This window comes from Lepidochelys kempii, chromosome 25 (genome assembly GCF_965140265.1).
Source record: "Lepidochelys kempii isolate rLepKem1 chromosome 25, rLepKem1.hap2, whole genome shotgun sequence".
NCBI lineage: Eukaryota > Metazoa > Chordata > Testudines > Cheloniidae > Lepidochelys > Lepidochelys kempii.
In genome coordinates this window covers 16,259,786-16,273,220 of record NC_133280.1, presented here as the reverse complement: position 1 = coordinate 16,273,220, position 13,435 = coordinate 16,259,786, and the positions used below count along the sequence as shown (strand labels likewise).

General features: G+C 61.5%; 1 protein-coding gene across 5 annotated transcripts in view; it reads left to right on the top strand.

The window, feature by feature from the left end:
• PIK3R2 (phosphoinositide-3-kinase regulatory subunit 2) overlaps positions 1-13,368 on the top strand; it is a 38,233-nt gene extending 24,865 nt beyond the window's left edge. For all 5 annotated transcript variants that reach the window (XM_073324589.1, XM_073324588.1, XM_073324591.1 and 2 more), the window contains 12 exons: positions 986-1,117; positions 1,296-1,497; positions 2,264-2,349; positions 2,806-2,911; positions 3,163-3,261; positions 4,528-4,708; positions 5,578-5,703; positions 6,192-6,334; positions 6,644-6,820; positions 7,178-7,249; positions 7,988-8,158; positions 8,540-13,368. In XM_073324589.1, the coding sequence (XP_073180690.1) occupies positions 986-1,117; positions 1,296-1,497; positions 2,264-2,349; positions 2,806-2,911; positions 3,163-3,261; positions 4,528-4,708; positions 5,578-5,703; positions 6,192-6,334; positions 6,644-6,820; positions 7,178-7,249; positions 7,988-8,158; positions 8,540-8,732 (1,688 nt within the window). In that variant the 3' untranslated portion in view covers positions 8,733-13,368. The remainder of the gene's footprint in view (positions 1-985; positions 1,118-1,295; positions 1,498-2,263; positions 2,350-2,805; positions 2,912-3,162; positions 3,262-4,527; positions 4,709-5,577; positions 5,704-6,191; positions 6,335-6,643; positions 6,821-7,177; positions 7,250-7,987; positions 8,159-8,539) is intronic.
• Positions 13,369-13,435: the final 67 nt, after the last annotated feature.

Genomic DNA, 13,435 nt, shown 5'->3' with positions numbered 1-13,435 from the left:
TTGCACGTAAGGGAAGCCAGCAAGTGTCGCTTCCGAGGCGGTTGCACTTTCCTGCAGTTTGGCAGGAGGAGGAGGAGTCTTGTGCAAGGGAACGTGGACACGAGTTCTGCTCTTTGGTTGTGGGGCATGGAGCTGACGTCGCAAGCCAGCTCCTCCTGGATCTCCTGCTACACACTGAGTGTGGTGAGCCCGGTCCCCTCCCCAGTCAACTCCGTGTTGATGGCCATGCTCCCACGCTCCCCTGGCAAAGGGCTAAATGCTGCTTCCTCAGCTCCAGGCTGTCCCAAACCACGAATAAGCCAGAGATCAGCTCAGCCATGTCACTTGCGTTTGCTCACTTCCTGCACGTGCAGCTACCATGGCAGCTGATCTCACTGTGCCGGCTGCCCTCTTGGCTGGGCCCTCGGAGTCCTGGTTTCAGGGAGACAGTTCCCTGCCCTCCGCCGGACTGGGGTGCAGCCACCTGGAGGTGGCTGCTGCTGTGTTGCCCCAGGGCTGCCCGATCCTCCTCCTTGTGGAGAGGTCTAAAAATGCAAAGGCCCTAAACCAGCTGCGGCAGGGAGTCTCTGGCCTGCCCAACGCCCGCTCCCTGCCGAGCAAAACCAAGCTCCAGGGTCCTCTGGTGTGAGAGGAGAGTAGCGAGCCTTTGTGCTCATGCCAGTGGAGTTGCACTGGGCCGCGTGGGATTTGCAGGACTCCTGTCAGGGCTGGGGCGGGGCTGCTGCAGTCTGCGTCACAGCGAGGCCTGTATGCCGCGGGTCCCTGGGGATGGGAATCAGAGAGCATGTCTGTCCTTGGCAGCTCTGCCCTGTGCTGTGCCCCAGCAGCAGCCACTGTTGTGGATTCTGGGGTGTCTCATGCCCCCAGGTTCCACGCTGGGGAAACTCCAGATACATCCTTCAAAGCTGAGCTGGCCAGAGAGCTGCCAGGGGCTGCCGTGTGTGAGCCCCGGCACCCGCTGGAAGGGTCTGTTTGCTCTGTGCAGATTGGGTGCTGGGTGACGTGGAGCCATTCGACGTGCATTCCCTGGGTGAGGCGCTGCGAGGCTTCCTGCAGGATCTGCCTGCTCCTGTGGTCCCGACATCTGTGCATGGCGAGATCCTGTGCATCCTGCAGGGTAAGGGCTGTGCTGCAGGGGGTGGGGAAGGGCATTGATGGGCTCCAGGGCACAGTTGGTGATAACCCTGGTGCACAGAGGCAGGTGGATTACAGAGCAGCCCGTATGCACTGGGAGCACTGGGGAGTGAGGCAGGCCTGGCCCCTGCCCTTCCAGCGTGTCTCTTGCTTCTCTCCAGAGATCCCACAGCCAGAGAGCTGCAGGAAGCAGCTGCTGCTGGCGCTGGAGTCTCCTGCGGTCCCTCTCCAGAACCTGCTCACCTTGCAGTTCCTGCTCCACCACCTGGGGAAGGTGTCCCAGCAGGCCGAGAGCAACGGCCTCCACCCTCGGGCCCTGGGCGAGATCTTCGGCCCTCTGCTGCTCCGGCTGCCTGGCACCAGGTACGCGGGCTGGGGGTTTGCGTCTCACCAGAGGGCAGATGGGTGAGAGCAAGACATGGCTGGTGGTGCTCTGCCCCGGGAGCCAGCCTGCCAGCTCAGCTCACGCTGCCGTGGGCCAGGTCTCTGAGCTAGGGGTGTGCAGGAGCCCAGAGTGTGGCTGAGGGCCCTGTACTCGACGTCCTGCATGGTGACACTTTGCAGACAGTGGCCCCTGACCTTACTCTGTCACACCCAGATCACGCTGCCTCCTGCACCAGCATCAAGGGGAGACAAATGGGGTCGGCCCCTCGCTGGTGGTCTGTAAAGAGACCCTGACTTAGCCCCGCCGGAAATAAACTGCTGGTATGAGCAAGGGGCGCAAAGCCCAACTGTAACAGCCAGTGCCTCCCCATGGCCTCTGGCAGCTCCACCCCGCAGCTGAGTACCTGTTCAACCCTAGAGTGGGGAGCTGGGGCCACAGGTTGTAGGCAGAGTTGGGACTAGAAAGTGGGGCAGACCCTGCATCTGTCTGTCAAGGAGCACCTTGCTAGCTTGGTGAGTTGGGGACAGTAGAATGAAGTCCCAACCCCCCACCCCGGGGTTACAGGCTGTCCGGATAATGCAGCATGCTGCACTGCTCATCTGAGCGTGCACCCTAGAGCCTGGGGGGGGTGCTGGGGCAATGAACCCCCATCCCCCTCTGGCTCAGTACCTGCCGCGATGCCTCCTTCCCGGATCTGTTGGCATCTCTCCCGGGTGCTGATTTCCAGTCCCTGTCTCCCTGCAGTGCAGAGCTGAGCCCCGATTTCTCAGGACTCTTCCTGGAAACACTTCTGCAGGTGAAGGACTCGGAGCCAGAACAAGTGCCGCCAGGTACTGAGCCCCACAAGCTGCAGCACCCTGGGGCCCTTCCGGGCTGCTGCTCACTTCCTGTGTGACTTGGGAAGGAGGAGGCTGTTCAGCCTCCGCCAGGGCTGTGTGTTTGGTTCGTTCCCGTCGGCCCCCGTCACAGAACGGGCACTGAGCGGGGCACTCGCTGAACTGGCCCGAGTTGGGACGGGCGCAGAGATGGTCTCTCCCGTGCACGGGGAGGCGGTTGGGGGGGGCACTCAAGGGAGTGGGTCCTGCCTGGAGGATGCTGCATCAGGGCTCTCGGGGTGGCACCTTCAGCACCCCCAACACCAATGCGGTTCGACGCCCATTTGGAGCTGGGCCAGGGCAGCCCAAGCCGGGCAAGTGGCACGGTGCTGGGGCTGGTGGCGAGCAAATCCTGGCCGGAGCAGGGCCCGAGCGCAGCCCAGCTCCAGTGCTCACCTGGCTCTCTTGCAGCTCTGCCTCCGAAGCCCTCGAAGCCGAAGCCCGGTGGAGCCAGCCTGGCCAATGGGAGCAGCGCGCCCCTGCAGGAGGCGGAGTGGTACTGGGGCGACATTTCCAGGTACCGGGCTCTTCACACCGTGTTCCTCTGGGTAGCGGGCCAGCGAGAGCACCCCCCGTGCCCCCTGGGTAGCCATTACACCCTCAGGAGCCGCTAAAGGCGTGGGGCCCCCCTGTTTGGGGATGTGTGGGGCTGGGGCCGGGCAGGGTGAGACTGACTAATCCCTACACTCCAGCCCCCCACGGGCGAGGGTGGGTTCTGTGGGTCGTGCCCTGGCGGCTGTGACCACGCATGCCCTGTCCCCTCCCCAGGGAGGAGGTGAACGAGAAGCTGCGCGACACACCAGATGGCACCTTCCTGGTCCGCGATGCCTCCAGTAAGATCCAGGGGGAGTACACGCTCACACTGAGGTAAGGGCGCCCAAGCCCCTTAGGCAGGGCCACTAGCCGTATGCCGAGGTACGCGCCTGACTGGCCGGGCTCTGCCCACTGTGCGCGCCTGGCTTGCGGCGGTTCCCTGCCCCAGGACTAGGGCTCTGAGCCCCAGTGTGGCGGCAGGGCTGCAGCACCCCCGAGCTGTAGAGCACTGATAGCCTGCCGGCTTCCAGACCAGACAGGCTCCCCCGCTGCCCCGGGTGTCTGTGAGGGGCTGGGGGGAACGATGCAGTGAGGGAGGGGAGGAGTGTGGCATCTGCAGAAGGGGTGGCAGTGGGGGGGCTTATCCTTGTCCCGTGCCCAGCCTCCATCACTCCCTGATGCTGGACTGAGGGGATGCCCGTCGGCCAGGCTTGTGCTGGGTGCTCTGAGCCCCACAGTGAGTGTGAAGGTTGCCATGGCCGGAGCACGGGGTGTCACGGAGTCCCTGGGCGATGCTCTGGAACTGCTCCCCATGAAGCCAGTCAGGACTCTGGGGCAATCGCCTTTCTGTGAGCAGCCTGTCTTCAGGACACACAGCTCACACTGCTTCCACCTCCCTGGGTCTGACCTCAGAGCATTCAGCATCCTCTGCCCCTCCGTGTGCTTCCCCCAGCGAGTCCGCTCAGGCAGGGCTCCTGGGGAAGCCAGAGGGTCCTGCACCCCAACTTCGCAGTCAGACGTGACTCTCAGCCAGCCAGTAAAACAGAGGTTTATTAGATGACAGGAACATGGTCTAACACAGAGCTTGTAGGTGCAGAGAACAGGAACCCTCAGCTGGGTCCATTTTGGGGGGCAGTGAGCCAGACAACCACGTCTGCCCTTCACTCCATGTCCCAGCCAGCCCCAAAACTGAAAATCCCTCCAGCCCCTCCTCCTCTGGGCTTTGTTCCTTTCCTGGGCCAGGTGGTTACCTGATTCCTTTGTTCTCCAACCCTTCAGCTTTCACCTTGCAGGGGGGGAAGGGCCCAGGCCATCAGTTGCCAGGAAACAGGGTGTTGGCCATTCTCTGTGTCCAGACCTCTGCACACACCTGCCCTCTAGGGCTCTGCAATGATCATACACCCTTACCCCACCACCTAGATACTTAAGAACTGCATAGGGGAAACTGAGGCACCCCCACAATATTCGGAGGAAATATTAAGAACAGTCCCACTTCGTCACACGGGGGCAGGTCACTGCCAAGCTGGTCCCCTGGGGATGTGACAAGTGGGTCTCTGCCTGGCGCTGAGCTCGCTCCCTGCTCCCACTTCCGCCCCGCAGGAAAGGTGGCAACAACAAGCTGATCAAGATCTTCCACCGGGAGGGGAAGTACGGCTTCTCGGAGCCCCTGACCTTCAGCTCCGTGGTGGAGCTCATTAACCATTACCGGCACGAGTCGCTGGCCCAGTACAACGCCAAGCTGGACAGCAAGCTGCTGTACCCCATCTCCAAGTACCAGCAGGTCAGGCCTGGGCTGGGGGGTTCTGAGCCCCGCGGCTGGTGCTGATACGGAGGAGCTGCCCCAGCCCTGCTCCCCACGCTGAGCGCCGTCCATGTGAGCATAGGGCCCAGCCATGGCAAGTGGCCGTGCCAAGGGCTTGTGAAAATGCTGGATTCCAGGTCCCTGGCGGAGCTGGCAGCAGATCCTCCCACCTCCCTGGAGCGTGCGAGGCCCGGCTGCCCAGGGGACGCTCATTGGCCAGGGAACCAGCAAGGGGAAAGGGAAGCCACGTTTGCATGGCGTCCTGGGACACGCTCCTCCCGACCTAGCTGCATCCCCTGAGCCATGGGGGACTCGGCCCCAGCCTGACGCTGATGTCCAAGGGGCCGTGGCCAGGGTGGAGGAGCTGGGGCTGCCCAAACTATCCCCTGGGCAAGAGCATGGCCTGGAGAATGGGACACTTGTCAGTGGGGTCCATGCGACAGGAGGGGCAGGGGGCTGGGCCAGGCTGCTGAGGGGCGCAAGCAGGGATATGTGGGCAGACCCTATATTCCGGGGCTGTCCATGGGGCCTCTGGGTGCCTCCCGCTGCCAGGTAATTCTGTCCTGTCCACAGGTGGAAGAGGCGGGGCTCGGTGCAGGCAGGCACAGGGCCCCACAATGCCCTGCTGTCTCATCCTTCCTGGTGCCCTGGGAGCTCCCCCGAACCTGGCCCTACCCCAGGCCTCTCTCCACCTCCTTCCTATGGCCCTCTCACTCCTGGGCAGCGCTGGCATGGTGGGCCAGCCCCACGTCCTGCAGTGAGAGTACAGTGGTGCCCGCATAGCTGGTGGGGTTGGGTGGGAGGGCAGTGCCAAGCTCTGACGTGCCCTGGGGCCTTCTGTGTGGCAGGACCAGCTGGTGAAGGAGGACAGCGTGGAGGCCGTGGGGGAGCAGCTGAAGGTCTATCACCAGCAATACCAGGACAAGAGCCGGGAGTACGACTTGCTGTACGAGGAGTATACGCGCACCTCGCAGGTACCCCGGGGCCATGCGCCCCCCCCTTCCCCTCGCGGGTCCCCCGGGGCCACACGGCTCCCTCGCGGGTCCCCTGGGGCCACGCACGCCCTGTCCTCCACTGCTGTTCTACCTGGCACTCCAGCCAGCACAGGGGTGTAATACCTTGCACGGCTCCTCGCTGCCAGTGGGGCCTGAGCTCTGGCTGGCTTGCCCTGCTCTGTAGGTGATCTGGGCCCTGGAGAGCCCTGGGGGAGCTGCGCTGGGGTGCAGATACCCAGCCTGCTGGTGAAGGGGGAGGAATTGGCAGAGTCGCCTCGCTGAGAGGCTGTAGGACCTCAGAAGACGGTTCCGGCTGGGGGCTGAGGCGTGGCTGGGAGGGCTGGGCTGGGGATCAGACCATTGCTGGGCAGCCCAGGGTGGGGTGCAGTTGGGGCGTTGCTGGGAAGGCAGGGGACTGGGCTGGGCCCCGATTCTCGGCTCTCACTCAGAGTGCCCCCTCCCCCCAGGAGCTGCAGATGAAAAGGACGGCGATCGAGGCCTTCAACGAAACCATCAAGATCTTCGAGGAGCAGTGCCAGACGCAGGAGAAGTGCAGCAAGGAGTACATCGAGCGCTTCCGGCGGGAGGGCAATGAGAAGGAGGTGCAGCGGTGAGGGCCCAGCCTGGCGCTGCCAGGGGCACAGGCCCCAGGGCAATCTCCACCCTAGCTGTGGGTGCTCAGATGCCTCGGGGATGGGCGGAGCCTGAATGGAGCAGGGCTAGTTCCTTTGCAAGGCAAACTGCTTGCCTGATTTTCCTGTCACCCCGCAGCCCTACCACACTGCAGCTGCTCCCAGTCCTTCCCCCCCCTGCCCCTCCACCAGCCAGCTCCAGCTGCCCGGCAGCCCTTCCCCTTTGGCTCCGGCATCAGGCCCAGGTTCCCCTCCCCAGCTCGTAACTCCTGTGCCCTCCCCGGCAGGATCCTGATGAACTCCGAGAAGCTGAAGTCCCGCGTCACTGAGATCCATGACAGCAAGATGAAGCTGGAGCAGGACCTGAAGAAACAGGCCTCAGAGAACCGGGAGATCGACAAGCGCATGAACAGCCTCAAGCCGGACCTGATGCAGCTGCGCAAGCTTCGGGACCAGTACCTGGTGTAGGTGCCGCGGCCTGCCCCGTCCCTCTGCCCCAGCTCCCGGCTCTGGCCTGGGAGTGAGGGAAGAAGCAGCCCCTGGGCCCTTCTGTGGCCCCAGTTGTGATCTGTCCTTGCTGCTCACTGATCCCGGCTGGCTTCTGGCTGGGCGTCCAGCCGTGTTTGGGGCTCTGGCCCCGGTACGCCCTCCTTGTGCCCTGTGGGGCTCAGCTCAAGGGGCAGCTGGGCCCAATCCTGCCTGCTTGGCTCATTCCGTGGGGGATTCTGCCCCCTGGTGGATCAGTTTGTGAAGGAGGCCGGAATGAAAAGCTGCTCCTCTCCCGCCCTGCAAATCGCTCAGTTCTCGTCTTCCTCCCCCAGGTGGCTGACGCAGAAGGGGGCCCGGCAGAAGAAAATCAATGAATGGCTGGGCATCAAGAATGAGACGGAGGAGTAAGTGTCCCTCCCCACTGCGCCCAGCGCGATGGGGCACTGCGGGCTGCTCGGAGAGCCCTTCCAGCCTGGCCTGGCTTTGAGTGGAGGAGTGGCCCGAGCATTGCTTCCCCCTCGAGGCCTCGCTCTGCTACTGCAGTGCAGAGCACTGCACACACGGCTAGCCCCCGGCGCCGGGTCCCAGCCCCGTGCTACGGAGGGCGGAGCTGAGATGCAGAGCGGGGCAGGGACTCACGCAGCGCGACGATGGCTGGGCTGGGCTGGGAGCAGGAGCTCCCGGTCCCCAGCCCTGTGCTCTCACCAGGCTGGCTGTAGAGCTCCTCCTCACGGGGTGTTGAGACATGGGGGAGATGCAGCTGCCTGTGTTTCAGGGGCTTCTGTCGGCACTGACGTTGCCTCTGTGCTGGTGGCTTGTGGGCTGCAGGGGCCGAGGACTGCGGGCTCAAAGCTGGTACCAGGCCCTGACGCTGTCAGCCTCCCTCAGGTTACCGTGAGAGCTCCCTGGGTGCCTCGGGTGCCTGGTGGAGCAGGGGACTGGGGACTGAGCCATGGGGAAGGGTCAAAGGCCCAGGGGGTATTTGGGAAGGTGCTGGAGCTGGGGAGGCACTGCTCTAGGCTGGGGTCTCCTGCATAGCAACGTAGCTCTGCGTGTGGGAGCGGAACTGGCCTGGCCTCCCCCAGCAGTGGGCGCATACCCTGTGGGGGAAGGGTCTGCTCAGCCCCGGGCTTGTCTTGCAGCCAGTACTCCATGATGGACGATGAGGAGGAGCTGCCGCACCATGAGGAGCGCACCTGGTACGTGGGGAAAATCAACCGTGTGCAGGCGGAGGAGATGCTGTGTGGCAAGCGCGACGGCACCTTCCTGATCCGCGAGAGCAGTCAGAAGGGCTGCTATGCCTGCTCCGTGGTGTGAGTTCCCTCCCCCTCTGCAGGGCCACCGTGGGTCTCCCTCGGACTGCCAGCCCCAGCCCGGCTGGGGAAGGCGGGCCGGCCGAAGCAGGGTGTGCAAGGGACTGCTGGGCTCTCCCATCAGGGGAGAACAGGCTGATTGGGCGCAGGCGTGATGCCTGGAGCAGGCTCAGCTCCCGACACGCAGGGCTGAAGCTTCTCTGCTAAGTTCGCAGATAGGCTGGTCGATTCCTGCAGGGACGTGGGGGTCTCTCGTCCCCCGCGGGCCGCCCCTGGGAGGCGGGGAGTGGCGGGCCTCTCTCATCTTGCATGGCTTGTGGGAGGGGTCCCCGGCTCCTGACGGCAGCCCCGGTGACTCGTGTGTTTCTGCTTCCCCGGCAGGGTGGATGGAGACACCAAGCACTGTGTGATCTACAAGACGGTGACCGGCTACGGCTTTGCCGAGCCCTACAACCTGTACGCATCCCTGAAGGACCTGGTTCTGCATTACAAACACATGTCCCTGGTGCAGCACAATGACTCCCTGAATGTCACACTGGCTTACCCGGTCCTCTCCCAGCCACCTGCCAGATGAGCCACTGACGCAGAACACAATGGCTGTCTCTGGCTCCTCCTCAGGCTCTGGCCCTTGTCTAGATGAGTCTCCTGCCCCTCCAGAGCCTGTGGGATGTTGTGACCTGCTCCTGGTGTCCCGCTCGCTCAGCAGTAGAAACCCAGCTGGACGCTGGCCGACGGGGAGGCAACGCTGGGCCGTCGGCTTGGGATGGAAAAGCCGCTCGTGACTTCAGCCTTGCTGAGGAGGAGTCCAGTCGCAGGCTAATTGCTGTGGGGCTTTGTCTCTCCCTTCGCAGTTCCCACTCCCCCACTGTGTGTCGCTGTACAGCTCAGTTCCTAGGTCCGGGGTGCACCGTGGGGTCGCCAGCCCAGCGGCCCCGTCTCGCGTATAACTCTGGTGCTGCCCCTGTCCCAGAGCGCTGGTGGGACCAGCCCTGCGGGGACGGGGCAGGTAGTGCTCTTGCCTGACCCCCGAGTGGTCGTTGCTAAAAGCATTCTCGCCTTTCCCTCCACTTCAGTAATATTGTGGACTGGAGTGAGCGCTGGCCTTTGGTCTGCGGGGCACCAGCCTCACCCAGGGAGAGCTAGAAAAGGGGGCACTTGATCATTGAAGGGCTTGGCGAGGGCACAGCACGCTGGCTCCTTGGCGGAGAAGCCAGGTGTTGGCAGCACATTCCATGAAACCTCTGTGTGTGGCTTGCTGGGGGGGCCCCATTAGATTAGTTTGTTACTAACCCCCCGTTTCGCCTTGGTTGTGCCAGCTAAGCTGTGAAATCCATGTTGGTACCAGTGCTTCCCTTGGCTGCCCCTGGGGGATGCACAGCTGTGCTTGTCCATTGCTTCTGGGAAGTCTCCTCAGTGTCCCTGATCACAGCGAACTGTAGCCATGTGAATACGGTTATTTTATAATCAGCTGCTTGCTAGTGCTCATTCGTATGCAGAACCCTTGTTATGATATGCAAGCCCTGGGCAGCGACAGACCGAGCACATCCCCGGCCCTGGGAGAACGTGAAGTCAGAGGTGCCTGGAATGTCTGATGCTGCGAGCCCTATGCAAAGAGAGGCCCTCCTGCAAGGGAAAGGTGTGGACTCGGCCGGCCGTGCCCCTCCGGCCCGGGGCTTCAGCAGGGAGCAATGTGTATGCATGAGGTAGAACTATGTATGCAAAGCCAACTGTTTCCGAAGCACTTCTAATCCTGAGTACTGTAGGGAGCGGGCATGGAGCTTAGCCCTGGGGAAGGAGCTGGGGATTTCTGTAGTATTTCCAATCGTGTCCGTTTTAGTACGAGGGAGCAGGAGAATTGCTGTGTGTTTCCTAATGATGCCTGAGCCAGGCAGCAGTGCAGGGCATAGGTCTGACTGCTGTGGGGCAGGGGCCAGTGTTACCTACTGGGTGAGACGGGGGGTTCTCTTCGACCGAGCAAAATGGTTTGGGAAGCTTCCTGGGTGGGATGTGGTACCTCTCCCTCCATGTCGGGCCTCAGTAGGCACCAGCCCCTTGCAGTGCCTGCCCCTCTGCCCCAGTGTGGCTGGCAGTGCCAGGAGGGTTGAGGGGTGATGCTTGGTATCCCATGGCACTCTCCCCTTGGCACTGTGCCTGCCCAGCTCTAGGGAGGTGCTCCTCACCCCTTGGTCTGTCTCCAAAGGCCTTATGCTCCCTCCCAGCTGGAGGCAGACGCTTGGTCTGTGTCAGTCGCGGCATGGTTAGGTGCGAGGTGGGCGGGGGAGACCTCAGCTGGCAGGGTAGGGAGCATGTGTGAGATCTGCTGGGGCGGGGAGTGCGTCCCGTCGTGCGCATGCTGTGTGTGGGCGCGCTGGGGCGGGGAAGAGTTTTGGATGCGCTTCGTTGCCACGACCACGCTACTCCCCGCACCCTTCCCACCCCTGCACCATCAGCTCTGCTGTTCATGTCCTGCTGCTGGGGCCTGGTTTCCTCTCTAGCTCCTCTGGAAATGGTGTGGGTGGAGCCCAGTGCGGCCTGCCCTGGGCTCTCGTGGCACTGGGAATTGCAGGAGCTGATGTGGCCCTACGCGTGGCGGCGTGAGCATGGGTCTCTCTTCTCCCCCCCGTCCACGTGCCCTGCGGCACTGGTGGGAACGGACTCGGGGCTCAGCGAGCGAGTGCTGGCGTCTCCTCGCTGGGTGGAGCTCGGCTGTCTGAGCTCCCTGGACTCCGCCAGTGTCAGCCAGTGGAGCGAGGTGGCTGGAGGACTCGCGGCTGGGTCCAGCCACGTGCTGGCCAAAGTGAGCCGCATGTGTGGGGCAAGAAGGGAGTTAGCTTCAGGCTGAGGTCAGCAGCCACAATGGCTGCTGCTCCTTCGACCCCCTTGGCACAGGGGGACACTGAGGACTGGATTTGGGGATCTCTGGGCAATGAAGGGCAGAGCCAGTGAGTTTAGCCCAGTGTGGCAGCTGTCAGTAGGTGGGAGGCTCAGGGAGGTAAAGCTCCCTCGGGAGAGGCCTAGGAGATGGTGACTCGATTGGTCAGGAAGATCACCCCCAGCTTTTGGCTGGTTGGAGTCCATGTCCCTGCGCCAGGAGGCAGCAAAGCACACGAGACCCCCTGAGAAGCTGGGGCAACCCTACCTGCTCTCCCAAAAGCTGACTTGCTCCTTGAGAAATTAAGCCATAAAAACTGACCCCTCTATTGTACATATTAGTATTAATACTTAGCCACTTACTTCCTCGCTGGCCTTCCCCACACCTCAGTGTGGCGACTTGGCTCACGGCGCCTGTCTGTGCTGCCAGACAGCGGGATTGTTGGGGTAGGGTACAGCACCTGGGCGGGGGGTAGAGGTGCTGCTCTGTCCCTGGGGCACACGGGCTGGCAGGTGTTACATACACTACATCCATTGCACAGCTAGGGAGCTGGCTGGGGATGCTGTGTTCCGGCTCCTCAGCCGTCCTGTGTTTGGAAGCACCTTGGTAACTCCGCCAGCATTGTGTGTTGGGATCCTGCTGAGATTAGGAAAACCTCTCCCCTCTGCTTCTAGCCTCACCCTCCTCTCGTTGGTGGGCTCACCCGCCTCTCCCTGCATGGACGGTTCTAGCTCCTTGGGGGAGACTTGCCCTCTGCCCACTTGGCCTGGTCTGTTGCTGCCTGACCCAAGCCTGCTTCTCCTCAGGGGAATTTGAAATTCCCCCTTTGCTCCCTGGGAGCTGAGCCAGCTCCATGTGAATGCTCTGACCAGTGGTTGCTTTGCTTCTGTGCATCTGCTAGCACGGCCCTTTCAGAGTGGCTAGAACACTGCTGAGGATGGAAATGTGGTCAGTGGCTGCATCCTGTGCCTGTTGCAGAAGGAAGGCTCTGCTCTCCTCAATCCAGTACGCAATGAAGAGTTCCCCCCCGCCCCTCGCCTCCCCAGCTGACTTTCTCTGATGATGCCTGACTTGGCTCTTAGAAACTTGGCTTTTTCTCCTCCTCCAGTGGAAGAACAAGGCCCTTGAATGAATCTTTCTTTCTTTCTTTTTCTTTTTTTTATGACATGACTCCTTTGGAATAAGCCAGTTGTGATTTGGGCTTTGCTTTAGCTGTTGCTGTTTACGTCTTCTGGGTTAATCCGTGAGAACACTATCTTTGGATCGCCTTGGTTGTGCTCTGCTGTCTGTGATCTCATCTGCACCCTCGGTCAGGATGTGAACCAGAACCTCTTGTGATTCTAGGCCCATCTTCTGCGTGTCCTCGTCCCACCTGGCAAACGTAAAGCCGCAAGCCAGAGAGTCGGCTCGTTCTGCTTTGCACAACTCCAGGCTGCCCAACATGAAATAGCACCCAGCCAGCCTTCCCCTTTTGTCTTGGCTGCCATGTGGGGGTGGAAGAAATTGACCTAATATCCTTGAAATGGGGCTTTGATTTGAGACCAAGTGCCCAGTTCCTGGCCAGGCCCTTTGCTAGTTCCCTTCTTGTTTCTCTCCACTCCTCCATCCACTATGGGCCTGGTGACTGCGCTGCCAGGGTTACTGGGTAGGGGGGAAAGTGCAAATCTTCCCCCTGGCATCAGGGCAGAGGAGATGTGGGGGTGGGGAATGGGCAGTGTCACAAGGGGAGGGGGGAAGCTGCTTTGGGGGGCCTGAGCCACTCCTGCTTCCCGGCTCCATCCATCGTAGTTTGTGCAGCACGCGGAAGCTCGGGGCAGGAGCACACATGCCAAATGCACGGGGTCACCGCCTGGTTGGGAGGACAGCAAAGGAGGCCCTGGTCTAGAACCCCCCTCTTGGCCTCAGGACCATGTGGCTTTGTGCAGGATGCTGAAATTCTGCTTGTTCTGCAGGAAGCTCTGGGCTGCATTAGTCAGAGGTGGTTTGTTTTAAGCCTGCAGCCTAATTTCATTGGAGGAAAGAGCCCGTTTGGGTTGTGAGCAGACAAGAGCCTGATTCCTTGCATGGGTCCCTGCCTGCTGGGGGGCGGGCTGACATGCTGGGATTTGCACTCAGTCTGAGAGGAACTTGGCTGGTGAGCACTCCTGAGGTTTTAGCTCTTATGAGATATGCAATAATAAATACTCTAATCGCCATGTCTTCTGTCTGTTAGCAGAAGACATTCTCTGTGCTCTTTCTGTGTACGTTTACTAACCTAAGCCCAGGATTTGTTACTGTCAGATCATTTTTGTACGGTACTTTAAACAAAGGAAGAAATAAACTGAAAGAATGAAGCTGCTGGATGAGGGGAGGGGTTAATTCTTTTAAAATGTTCTTGTAAGTTCAGGAGTGTTTTTTGTCTGACT